General features: G+C 36.1%; 1 protein-coding gene across 2 annotated transcripts in view; it reads right to left on the bottom strand.

Moving 5' to 3' along the window:
* Positions 1-13,278, bottom strand: part of GLRA2 (glycine receptor alpha 2) — a 168,237-nt gene that overhangs the window by 115,892 nt on the left and 39,067 nt on the right. The window contains exons 3-4 of one of the 2 annotated variants that reach the window (XM_054715516.1): positions 12,464-12,531; positions 4,123-4,346 (exon numbers count right to left, since the gene is read on the bottom strand). In XM_054715516.1, the coding sequence (XP_054571491.1) occupies positions 4,123-4,346; positions 12,464-12,531 (292 nt within the window). Of the gene's footprint in view, positions 1-4,122; positions 4,347-12,300; positions 12,369-12,463; positions 12,532-13,278 lie in introns of both variants that reach the window. The other variant, XM_008154921.3, reaches the window with a different exon arrangement.

Genomic DNA, 13,278 nt, shown 5'->3' with positions numbered 1-13,278 from the left:
GAACCAATATTATGCCCTTGAGTGTATGTGTATTTCTGAACCAAATCATGAGCTCAACAGAGCTTTTCAGCTCTTTAAGAGAGTCTGTCATGTACAGAACCCACTTTCTAGACTTTAATACTTCTACTGTCAGCCATGCCTTTTTTGAAAACTACTCTCCAAAAATACCCCCCCACACACCACTTAGTTCAGCTTTTGCTGAATCCACCAGCGTATGTGCATGCCAGTGCCTCCCACCTTCCCAGCTTTGCATGCCTCTAGGAAGAATGGAATCATCGTGGTTTCCATGGCATTTCCCAGCACTTCTCTGAAACCTCACTGCTTAATTCTGATGTGGGCGCTTATGTTACAGTCATTAATTACTGCATTAAAACAAGTCACAAAACTAATGAGGATTTGGACATAGAGTAGGAAAATGAGAATGTAATTTTGCCTGGATTATAGAATATAAAGATAAACATGATCCAAATAAGCATGGAGAGAAGAAATCACAGATTTTTATAGCTGCTTTCTAACAGAAAATATGGACTTACGCATCTCATCAAAACTGAGAGTAAAATAAGCAAAGTATTACCATTGGTAACATTTAAACAGGGTTTAGTTCACTGTGCATTTTATTTTTAGCTCTGACATCTAAATAGAGAATGTTCTTTTTTCCTATGCCATAAAAATCATTCTATTACTAAAGCTAGAATCTTTTTAAGTTCTTGCATCGGACCTTAGGATGAGGCAAGGATGGGAGGCTATGTGAAAAAAAGTTGTCCTCGTATGTGTGTAGGTAGAGTCAGTCATTAGATAGGATTGTTTGGAAAGCACCATTGGATATCTCTCTAGAAATCTACACTCCACCTACACTCAGTGGTGTCTGTAACCTACCATTAGAGGGAGAAGGCATGTCAATCCCCAAGAGTTCTCTATACAATTCAAGTACTACTGGGAAGGCTGAATCATCAATACCTAGAATTATGAATGGCATCAAAAGGGATTAACAAGCAAATATCCTCCAACACTATTAAGGAATAAGTTGTAGTTCAGGTAAAGTTTCATTATGAGGGTAGCCAATACGTTGGTGCTATGAAGTGCTGTTGTGGAGGGACAAACGTATAATTATTTATGGTTTAGAAAATTTTCTTCAGTTGAGGGTAACAAAGGCACCCAGGTACCTCGTAAGTCAATTAAGAAGGCACTGAAGGCAAATAGTATTTCCTTAACAACATTGCTATGGTCATACCCATACTTGAAGAAATTTTTAGCAGTTGAAAGGTCATAGCTTCCTTAGAAAGATAGTTATGTTTTCCTCTAAACAAACAAAAATAAAAGAGTTTAAATAACCCAATGTAAAAAATGTGCAAAGTTTTAGGGGGATTTAAGGAGTCAGTCATTAAATAGGATTGTTTGGAAAGCACCATGGAGTTTTCACCTACCCCTCAGATTAAGCACCCCTCAAGGAGTGGGTCAGTCCCAATCTTAATATCTGGAGTTTGTAGGGATCTGTCTCGGTCAGTTTATTCATTAATCTCATAGAATACAAACAGTGAAGGAAAAACTAACCCAGCCAGCCACAGGACAAACTCCACTCTATCCAAAGCTATTTTAGGTATTTCAAAGCCTGTAATATGCTACAGTTGGAACCAAAGATAGAAGAATTGCCTCTGGATCTAGGTCTGGGGAACATTATATTCTTCATAGTTCTAGAATAGAAAGGACTTCATGGAACAAAAGAAAAAAAATTCCTGGTTTTATTTCAGCAGTGCAAGATGCTAGGTATTTACTAGAGCAAATGCCACCCAAAGCCCAGAGGGTTAGCTGGAGCAGCTGATGCCCTGTACTGCTTTTTATAACTCTTCCTCCCTGTACCACGCTCTACATATGTCCCATTTCATCAGGTCACATCAACTTAGGTTGTGCTCAATACTGCATCTTAACACCAAATGCATTGCCATCTGAAATATTTTGTTTCCTTAAAAATTTTTATAAGAATAAAAGTAAAGTTCCTTAAAAATAAAATAAGGGAATTTCCTGGTTCTTTGTGTAAGCAGTGACTGCTACTTTTTACAAATGAGTAGCCTCTTTTGTTCCACATGGCATGGGGGTTGTCAACCATCATCAAGCTGTGAAATTACTAGGTTAAGAATGGAATATATAGTACAAACCTAAATTGTATATAGAATTGTGAAATGAAGTTTTAATGATATGAGTCTGTAAACTTGTGGAAATTATTCACAAAGACACTAGCTGTCCACTTTTTTGGGGGGTAATAATATTGGAGAGAAAGGAAGAATTTTATAAAGGATCTTTAAAATGTCAATACTTGTTCAATGTATTAGAAAGTCTAATATACAATACATTGTCTAGATCTTTGGGAGGGATTATAGAAGATACAAAATCCAAATATGTTGAATACAAAGAGCGTACTAATTAGAAAGAATGTTAACTTTAAAATACAAACAGCCATGATTTTATTTATTGATCACATCCTCTATGTCATGTATTATGGCAAGTATTTTTTAAATATGTTTTTATTGGTTTTAGAGAGAGGGGAAGGGATAGGGAGGGAGAGAGAAACATTGATTGGTTACCTTCCATATACACCCTAACCAGGGATTGAACCCACAACCTGGACATGTGCCCTGACCCAGAATCAAACCAGCAACCTCTAAAAGCACAGGACAATGCTCAATCAACTTAGCCACATTGGCCAGGGTGGTGGCAAGTATTTTTATATACTCTATATCAGGGGTCAGCAAAGTATGAACAAAGGGTCAAATCTAGTCTTCAACCTGTTTTTGAACATAAAGTTTTATTGAAATGCAGCTACACTCAATTGTTTGAGTATTGTCTATGGCTGTTTTAACGCTACAATGGCACAGTTGAGTAGTTGTGACAAAATTGAGACAGTCGAGCCCCCAAAGCTAAAATACTGTCTGGCCCTGAGTAAAAAATATATATAATTTGCTCTATATCATCCGGTCTCACAATAATACTCAGAAATAAATATGGTGTTTCCCATTTTACTGTTAAGATACCTGAGGGATATGTGTTATGTTACTTAATAAGTGGCAAAGCTTGGATTTGATTTAGATTTGTTGTATTCCCAAAGTCCATGTTCTTATGCTATATTCATGTATAGAAATAGCCAAAATGTGAGATATTAAGAAATAAGAGCTTTACAAATTCACAGAGAAACTGTTATTAGAATTCAGAAAAGAGATTATTTTGAGCTTGGAGTGATGAAGATTTTGGATATTATATTAGAACTAGTAGCCCTGCACATGAATCCGTGCACCAGTAGCTCTCTGCACAGCCTGGCTGCTCCGCACCCACTGCCCAGAGGCTCTCCACAGCCCAGAGGCCCTCGGTGGCCAGGGCGGGATGCTTGCCTCATCGCCACAGCCATGAAGTAAGCATTCTGCCAGGCTGCTCACACTGCCTGCTCTCAGTGGCCTCCCCTCCAGGATGGGGTGACTCTGGCAGGGCTAAGGAGACTGGGCACCGCCATCTTGTGGCTATGGGAACCACCATCTTTGTGACCGAGTGATGGTTAATTTGCACATTACCCTTTTATTAGATAGGATATAAGGGCTAAAATAAATCTTAGGAATTGTCTGTCACAAGCTCAAGCCCAAGAAAAGTTTAGAGATCAAGTTTACATGTTTAGTTAGAAGCAGAGCTGGGATTAGAACCAGTTTTCCACTCACCCAGCCCTAAGTATGGTGTCAGTGACCATGGTGAGCTTTGAATTTCCATGTGTGTGTGGGAGGGGGGGAGGGGTTAAATGTTATTGTATGACAGTATTATTTGAAATGATACTTTGTACATTATATTCTATTATAACTGAACTAAAGGCTCTACTTCCTTTATTGAATATTGAATTCATCAATAACACATTTGTGCAGATATTTACACAATGTCATCACCCATCCACCATCCTACCAAATATATATATATTTAGAGAATCACACTTCTGAGATCATGAGAACCTCTCACCAACTTTAAGATTCAAAACATAAACAAGAGACCACAAAAGTCAAATATTCACATATATCTTGCCATGCAGAATTAGACAGTTCTAGGCCAGGAGAAAAATGGAGAACTGAACAGGTGCAGTCAAAGGAAGCTTACCTGATACTGTAAAGCACTTTGCCATTTTTTGAAATCCGAAGCAATTTGTTGTCAGTGGTAACATCATGGAAATTGGCACCTTTCTCATTGGCAAAGAACAAATCTGGTTTCCAAATGGAATCCAGCATCGATGGATCCAAGTCCAGGGAATCATCAGGGTACTCGCTATATGCCAAACGTGAATCATTCCACTGTTGTCTCAGAAAAATGTTCACTCGGTAATCCTACAGAAATGCCATGGAAAGGTGTTACTTATCACCCATTCTGGCATATGAGGTCCATCTACATTTCCCCTCACTCTTCTCTCTGATTTGGTGCAGTGTTTGTGTATACCTTGGAGTAAAGCAGGCTGTATATAACTTGGTTAAAAATAAACCACTCCATTCTATTAGGAGTGGGAACAAAGGGAACAAAGTAAAAAAACTCAACCAAACCAGGTAGACTTGGTTGAATTGTTTCCATTTGAATTACTGATTATGGGAGAAAATAGTATCAACTCAAGCTGATTTTTCTATAGGAAAAGGTAATGATGAGTACAGAAGTCAGTCTGTGATGACAGATTGTCAAATAAAACGGATTCATTTTCCAAATCAGAAATGCTATGATCTATTTCCTCATTCTGCTCAGAAGTTCTGAGCAGAAGCAAGCCCACTCTGTACTTTTGGTAGTGAAAATATGATTGTAAAACTCTTACATGATGGGGCAATATTTCTTTAACTCATCAACATAAATATTTATTAAAATGTTTTATATTGATAAGATAATTCCCACACAACTACTTACTTTTGAAATTCTTAAATATTTTAGCACTTATGTGAATGGGTATCTATAGTAGTCAACTTGATGCTTCATCAAAACAGAGATCTTTTTCATGTTCTTCTCATCTGAGCACCTTCTAACAAATGTGTTACTTTTCGTGGGAGCCTCGGGTACACCCTGTTATTCCCACTTGGTCTGGAAATTTCTTTCTGTGCTAATGAATCAGCATAGGGCAGCGATTGCTCTCCTGGGGATTTCTACTCAAAAGTCTTTAGGTTCATGGAAACTGTTGCTTTGCTTGATAGAATGGACCCCATATAGGTTTCAACTGTATTCCCTAGTCAAGTGGGACTAAGGTTTAGAGCTAATAGTTGTCCATTCCTGCCACTTGTACCCATTTAGGGTGATATGTACTCATTCCTTCTTACTTTCTTTCCTTTACCATTTTATTCAAATTTGCTCTATTTCCACACCTTTGGCACCTGGACTTTTGATAATTGTTTACATTAATCTACTGGTGGCCAACTTGTCTTTGTTTGCCTGAGAACTTCCCAAAGTCCCATATTCAGGGAACCCACTCAGTTCGAGGTGAAATTGGGATGGTTAGTTACTCTACCAGCTATAATGGAGGCCACCTCAGGATGGTCAGTTTTGGTTAATTAACCTCAGGGCCAAAAGAAAAAAAAATGACTTAAGTTATAAAGATCAGGGTGTATGGAAAAGAGTTTCAGTTCAGTTCCTTCTACCTATTACTAAACTATTCAAATTTCCATGACTTCTTTTCAAATACAGCCATCCTGATGATCAGGCTGATAGAGTATTTTGAAGGTGATGGTTTTTAGAATGAGTGCCCAATGTAGTTGGCCTAAAGCAGTGGTCGGCAAACTCATTAGTCAACAGAGCCAAATATCAACAGTACAACGATTGAAATTTCTTTTGAGAGCCAATTTTTTAAACTTAAACTTCTTCTAACTCCACTTCTTCAAAATAGATTCGCCCAGGTTGTGGTATTTTGTGGAAGAGCCACACTCAAGGGGCCAAAGAGCCGCATGTGGCTCGCGAGCCACAGTTTGCCAACCACTGGCCTAAAGAATGCTAATAATCAAATTGTTACTAACTTCTGAAAATCAGTCATCAAAACCCAGCTTATTTTGAAAGGCTGAAGTATGAAAAGAAATAACCTTAAGATTCTCAATTGTACAACCTAATGACTTTCTGACTTGGAAAATTTTATCAGCTGACTTTTGAAATTATACCAGGCCTGTGCAGCAAATTCTCAGGCCTAAGAGAGTGCTGTTTTTGGCCCATCCATATTTCCATCCCATCCTATGTGTTCACTGTGTATGTACCCCCTCCCCCAATGATCGAACCAAAGGAATGGCAGAACCTCAAAGTGTTTCTCATCATGTATTTTGGAATTGTCTAAAGGGACCAGAAGGTTGTAACTAGAAAGAAATGACCAGGTCTGTGTTTCATTGTCAATAGGAGTTACTGGAAGCTTCGGAGTTTTGCGTGAGTGAAGAATGGAAGGTGTGATTTTGGGAAAAATTTTTTAAATACTATTGAAAATGTAATAATCCAATATAAGTATGCACTAGATATATCAATTGTGAGATTTTTTTAAGGTTTTCTGAGGGGAAAAATGGAGCTTCTCCAGTGTTTGATATCCACCCCTTTTATTTCCCTTAGAGTGAGAACCAGTTATCCATAACAATTCCAATTGTGAAGGTAGAGAAACTCTAAATACAGAATGTAATGACAGCTGGAAATAACAGAAGTGAATGGGTTAAATATTTTAGGCCATCACAAGGCCAAGAAGGGACCCCCAGGAAGTAATCATAGGATGCTAGCATGCAAGAGGACATAAGAAGCCAGATAAAAAGTATGGGGAAGCAAAATCACCAGGATACGTTGCAATTCTCCCTTGAACCTGTGAATCATTTAAATATGCATGTTGAGAGACTCTAGAGAGCATTACATTAGTGACATACAATATGAAAACATTGACCTTTAAAAAAAAATCTCAATGTAATTTTTTACAGCGAATGTAACATCTTTTTAAAAAGTATTTTCCACAAGTATTCTCCAGTTTTCCTGGGTGTTTTTTTAAATTATATATATAGAGAAAATAATAAAATAGATTCTCCCACTATTAGAACTTTAAAAAGATCACCGAATCCATTATGCCACAGTAGAACCATTAAATGTTTAACAGTTAATTTAAAATAAATTAATCCTCCTATTTGTAAGCAAGGATAATTGGAAACTTAAAGTAGAAAATATGTCTTATGCCACAATTAAAGGAATTATGTGAAATAAGTCCTTTATTAGATCTTATAGAAGTATTTGTTCTTTATAATATATAGGAATTAAATTTTTCCATAATTTTATTTATGATGACATACACTATTCTAAAATAAATAGCAACCCTTAATACCTATTAGAATAGAAAAAGACACCCAAGGACCTAGAGAAGTAGATAGCCAAAGAAAATATTTTCTGAGTCTGTGCCTCTGTAATTTTTTCAGTTTTCTATCATTGTCAATGCAGGGTAGACATTACTCATGTGTGCTTTATCTGTGCATCATCTCTGTTTATTTATAGATAGGTTTATTCTCTCATGACATTCCAAACTACAGGAGTTAGTTATATTGTTTTGTAGTCTTCTTTGTTTTTATTTTTGCTTCTAGGTTTAATGAAATATTAAAGGGAGATAAATATTGAGAGACATGCCTAAATGCAGTCTGAATTTTCTTTTACACTGTCATCTCTCTCCAGAGACAGATTCTACTTCAAATAAATATTTCCTTGTATTAAAATTTATCTTCCTATTATTGACTATATGGATATTGGATTAGGTAATGGAAATATATATTTTTTTTTTCATAAGCTATGTATAAGTCATATACTATTTATTATATTCTTAATACAGGTACCTATATTCCATACTGTTATTTTCTATTAAGTTGACAATTTCTAAAGTTTCACTTTTTCTGGTAGCTTCTGATATGGTGCTGATGCCACAAAGATTGTTTCCTTAAGTTGAATTATTTTTGTACTATTATATTTAGCCTGGAATTTGTACATAGAGGTTGCCACACTGCCTTATATATACTCTTATTAAACCTTACCATTACTGTTTTATTATTTAAAATGCATATATGTTTTAATCCAATTATGTTATAATGTTATCAAAGACAAAGATATGTTTCACTGATTCCCCACAGTGCCTATGGGGCACTTTGGTTTTAACCTCTGGCTGCACAGTAGTACAGTTTTCATCATCTTGAGTCTATGCTAGCTTTGATATAGAAAGTTAGCCTTGAATTTGAAATTATGGGGAAGCAGTTACTTTATGATGAATTCAGGCTTTAACATTGTGTTGTTAATTTAGAGACTAAGGTCACCTTATATCTCAGTTTAACAAAATGCCAGGCTTGTGGAAGGTTCTTGGTTCTTCTTTAAAAAATCAAAAATAAAAGATATAGTTACCTGCTATTCCTAATAAGTTAGCATCTTCTTATGAATTGCTTATGCAGCTATAGAATAAAAGGGAGCTGATAGTGTCATTTCAGCAGTTACAACACAGCATGTGTTCTTATAAGGAGCTGTCTACCTCTTATCCAGTTCCTCAGCAACATGATTTCAGATCAGAGATAAAACAACTCTTTACCCTGCAACAGTAATCAGCAGAGCATGTGGAATTTTTGCTCTGGGGCAGAGTTTTGGGGAGCCAAGATCATATTGTGAAGATGCTCACTGAATGGACAAATTTTGCATACTTTCAGCTCTTGCTCCTTCCTTTCCCCAAATCTGTTCAATGAGAAAGGTGTCAGGATCTGATTTTGTGGCATGGGTAGTGAGTGTTCCAGCACCCACAGTTCCTCTGTCTACCCACATCCTTCCAGGCAGTCATTAGAAAGCTTTGAGGAGACCCTCTCTTTTTCCATTTTCTTGTTTTTAAATATTTTTTATTGATTTCAGAGAGAGGAAATTATATATATGTAAATTATGAGAGAGAATCATTGATTGGCTGCCTCCAGCACGCTCCTACTGGGGATCCAGCCTGCAAACTGGGTATGTGCCCTGATTGGGTTCAAACTATGACCTCCTGATTCATAGGTTGACACTCAACCATTGAGCTACACTGGCTGGGCTTTTTCCATTTTCTGATGGCCTATCCCTGGAGAGAGTTGCATGCAGATGTCATGCAAATCCTCTTGACCTTTACTGACATTATTAATATTCCCAAACTATGCCTTTAAATCAGGAAAGAGGGTTTTGCAAATACAGTCCCCATCCTGTAAATTCACTTGCCATCAGCAGCTAAAGAGAAGGAGGAAAGAAAAGGAAATGGTAAACTGACATTCCCAAAAACATATATAACCTTTCTCATTATACATCCCTTACTAGTCTTTTGGAAGCCACAAAAAAAAATTGTTCCACTGAATACTCTTAACATGATAGCAATGACCATCAACAGATCCCTGTGGCTCTTAATGAACAAAAGTATGTATTTTGGAGTAATGTATGTCATCATAATGATCCATAAAATATTTCTTAGAATAATACAAATATGCTAGCCTGTGAGCACACATCTTCAACACTAACATATCAAAAGAGTGAGTTAGAGGCCACATTCCATCTGTAAGCAAGCCTGTACTTTGTGGGCAGGTAGTATCAACAATTATTTAGTCTTTCATCAAACATATTATGGTATTTCATCAAACATAAAAGGGGAAGACTGGATAGCACCAAAAGAAAGTCGTGTCGAGTTCTTAATCAGAAAATTACTGCCTCTTATTTAGGAACAAACAAACACCTAAACTAAATCCTGCAATAATGCTATAGGGCTATGTGGTGTGAGTGGCACATATAGAGAGAGGAAAATCATGTTTAGAAACTCAAAATTCTGAGGTATTCTTGTAAAAATCTATTCCAGAAAATTTAGAGAAAGCGAAACTATTACCTCTCAAATAGCACTAATCGGTCTCCTCAATGATCACATCCATTATTGTGCTTAAAAGCTAAAGGTCTGATGTTCTCACTCCAACTAAAGACAGCTCAGGGAAGAATATGATTCTGTTTAACATTTTTGACCAATTTTTGAGACAAATTTCTGAAAGTATGAGTAAAATCATGGGTGGTAGAATCTTGGGTTTTGGTAAAGGAAGCTCAGGCTGTGATGACACTGTAGGCACATCAGGTAGATTCCCAAGCAGGGCCTTAGGGATTTGGGAAGATAAGACCCTTTCGAAGGTGGAGCAAATCACACATTCTTATGAATACCTGAATATTTAAATATTGATGCCTTAAATTCAGGGTTGGCAATTGGCCATAGCCTGTTTTCGTAAGTGTTTTTTTTTTTTTTTTAAGTGTGGCCACATCAATTTTCTTACCATTGTTTATGACTGCTTCATGCCAAAAGGGCAGAATTGAGTTGTGACAGAGACTGCCTGGCCCTCAAAGTCTTAAATATTTATGGAATGGCCTTTTACAGAAAGAAAATTTGCCAGTCCCTACTTTATGTGGTACAAGGATTTATTCTTGATTTAAATATGATAGAGTTTCAAAAACATTTTTTAGCTTCACACATATTGAAGAAAATAAATGAGCTTTAAAAAAACAAACAAATGAAGTTTGTCATTACATTAAAAGCTAAGAAATGAAATAGAAGCTTAATACACATCACTCTTCTGACCATGTGATTCGATATAGCTCATACAGATAAGCTGTTGATATTACACTTGAGCAATGATTTCCAAATTTTCTCAGAGGAAACATGACAAAGAACACCTTAATAAATGACCAGGAAGCATCAAAGCAGCCCATTTATTAAACACCTTCAGTAGCTGATAAAGACTGGAAAACAAGGATCTCCACATTTTCCATTTTCATCTCCTTAAATAGTAAGCTTTTTCTTGCATTAATGAGCATTAAAAAGGTGCACATTTGCATTTCTGATTGAGGGTAAAATGCAATGAGGAGATTTAATCAAAGCAACTTAGGAGACTAATTAATGCAATTAGCATTAGGTCGTGCAAATATTGTCATTGAATGCCATCGTGTAAAGCTGGTGACAGTGATTTGGGCTGCTAGGAGATTTATCAGGATAAAACCAAGAGGGGAGAGACACAGACTGAATGCCAAACTCAGAGTTTCATTATTCTTTCCATGTTCAGCTTTTATTATGTCATTTAATAACCCTATCAAAACTATTTTATTTGGGTAAAATTATTTATGCACTATATTCTGTCAAGGCCCATATGTCTCATTTCTGGACAATGCTATGCCAGAGCAATATTATAGTGGGTAGTGAAGTTGATTACACCTAATTTTGCCAGTGGAAAGGAGTGGTAAAACATAAATTATTTCTTTCTAGCATCAAGGATACTGAAAAGTACAATAATTTGTTAGACATGATCCTAGTAGCCTAAAAGAAAATTCATAAAAACAGGGGAACATTATTTTTTACATCTCAGTGGCATTGTGCTCATTATTTCACTTCTTGAGTGTTTTTAGTACATCAGCCATCATTACTATTTGATCAAGCTCAACTATATTTTATTTTTATCTCATCCAATAATATGGTTGTATATTTTACAGTCATGAAAATTAAAACCAGCCCATTGACTTAGGACATAAAATAAATTGTATAGGGGACAAGATAAAATTTCACTCAAAAAGCAATCTCCACACTATAGCCTAGCACTATAAGTCTACTGATCAAATAGGCTGTGTCAAGGCAACGCCATAACTATGACATCTACAAGGAATCCGGCGAATTTTAAAGTATCTAAAACCATTTTCATATACGTGAAACTTGTTTGCATGTACATTATGATGAGCTTTAAATAGTCTTATATTTATGTTATTTTTTAAAAAGCCATGCATGTAATTACTATGGACTCAGGACTACTTTCTATTGTGAACAAAAGTGTGTGTGTGTGTGTGTGTGTGTGTGTGTGTGTGTGTGTGCATATGTGCATGAATGTGTTTATTGTAAAGTCAGCCCCTTGGCATATATCTTAAACATTGCATATATGAGCCTACTATGTTAAAACTTACAGTATATGAAAAATAATGGCTATAAAATATTTCCCAAACTTTGAAATTATTTTTCTGAAACATTGGAGATGCAAATATTTAAGTACCCTTAACCATATCTTTACCTAAATCTAACTAACATCAAGTGTTTCCAAAATTTCCTTGGCATGATGGATACAAGATTATTGACTTTTAAGTAATGAACACTTGACTAATGACTTTCTAAAGTAAAAGAGTATAAATAATTACTTTCTAAAGGTGAGTGAACTTGGAAATTGGCACTCAGTAAATATCCCACAAATATATAATAGTGCTCTTAGATCCCATTTCCCATTCCTTCACACCATGGCTTCAATGTTCATTCCCACTCACCATTGTAGTTTCTGCTACTGACCCAAAGCTGTTGATAAATATGTTGCAGGTAACATTTACAGGAGGCCCTGCAAGTTGAACAATAAATAGAAAATTTGACAGGTTGTGTTCATGGCATAATCAAGTCAAGTTTTTCTCTTGCCAGTGGCATTGTAGCACTTACCATGGTGGTTTCTGTGACTGATCCAAAACTGTTGATAAAAATATTGCAAGTAACGTTTACTGGAGGACCTGCAGAACGCAATAAGAATATTGCAATACACATTGAAGCAAAAAATGCAGCTTCATCAACATCTGTGCAAATGACTAGAGATGTAAACAAAATTAAAATGATGGTGAGATTGCAAAAAAAAAATGTTTACCCAGAGGTTTATAGTGATAGCATTCCCACTGGTATTTTAAATAATGACAGTTAAGCAATGATAACTTACCCTGAATAATTTTGGACTTGGAAAATACAAACTGAAGACTTAAACTGAATTCATTGTCAATAGTTGCTAACAAAATAGCCTTTTGGATAGGTGGATTTTTTTCATCTTAGACTCAACAATACTGTAGACATCAACAATGAGCACCCCATGGTGATGAAATAAGCCTGGGTCATGAGTTTAAATGGAGCTGTAGTTGGAACTATACAGGGGTCAGGGTTCACCTCCTTTCCCGTGACACCCTTTAAATCAGTAGGTCTAGTTTATTTTCATGCCTATGAATTTACCCCATTTTTCTATAATCCCTTGGTACTCCCACAATGAAAAATGACATACAGAAATACAAAAATATGAAGAAAATTAGCTCATTTTAAGAAAAGAAAAAAAGAGATGTCAATTATGTCCAGATTGTTGCCTCAGCAAATACAATGTAAAAGCAATGGTTTATTAATGCTAGACGTGCTTTGAACAAAGCCCATTTTTTTTCTTTAAAGAGACAGGGACTTGCTCTCTTTTCCCATCCCCTTTGGCTTCTATCCAAGGACTAACC

This window comes from Eptesicus fuscus, chromosome 1 (genome assembly GCF_027574615.1).
Source record: "Eptesicus fuscus isolate TK198812 chromosome 1, DD_ASM_mEF_20220401, whole genome shotgun sequence".
Lineage (NCBI taxonomy): Eukaryota > Metazoa > Chordata > Mammalia > Chiroptera > Vespertilionidae > Eptesicus > Eptesicus fuscus.
This window is presented reverse-complemented; position numbering and strand designations above follow the sequence as displayed.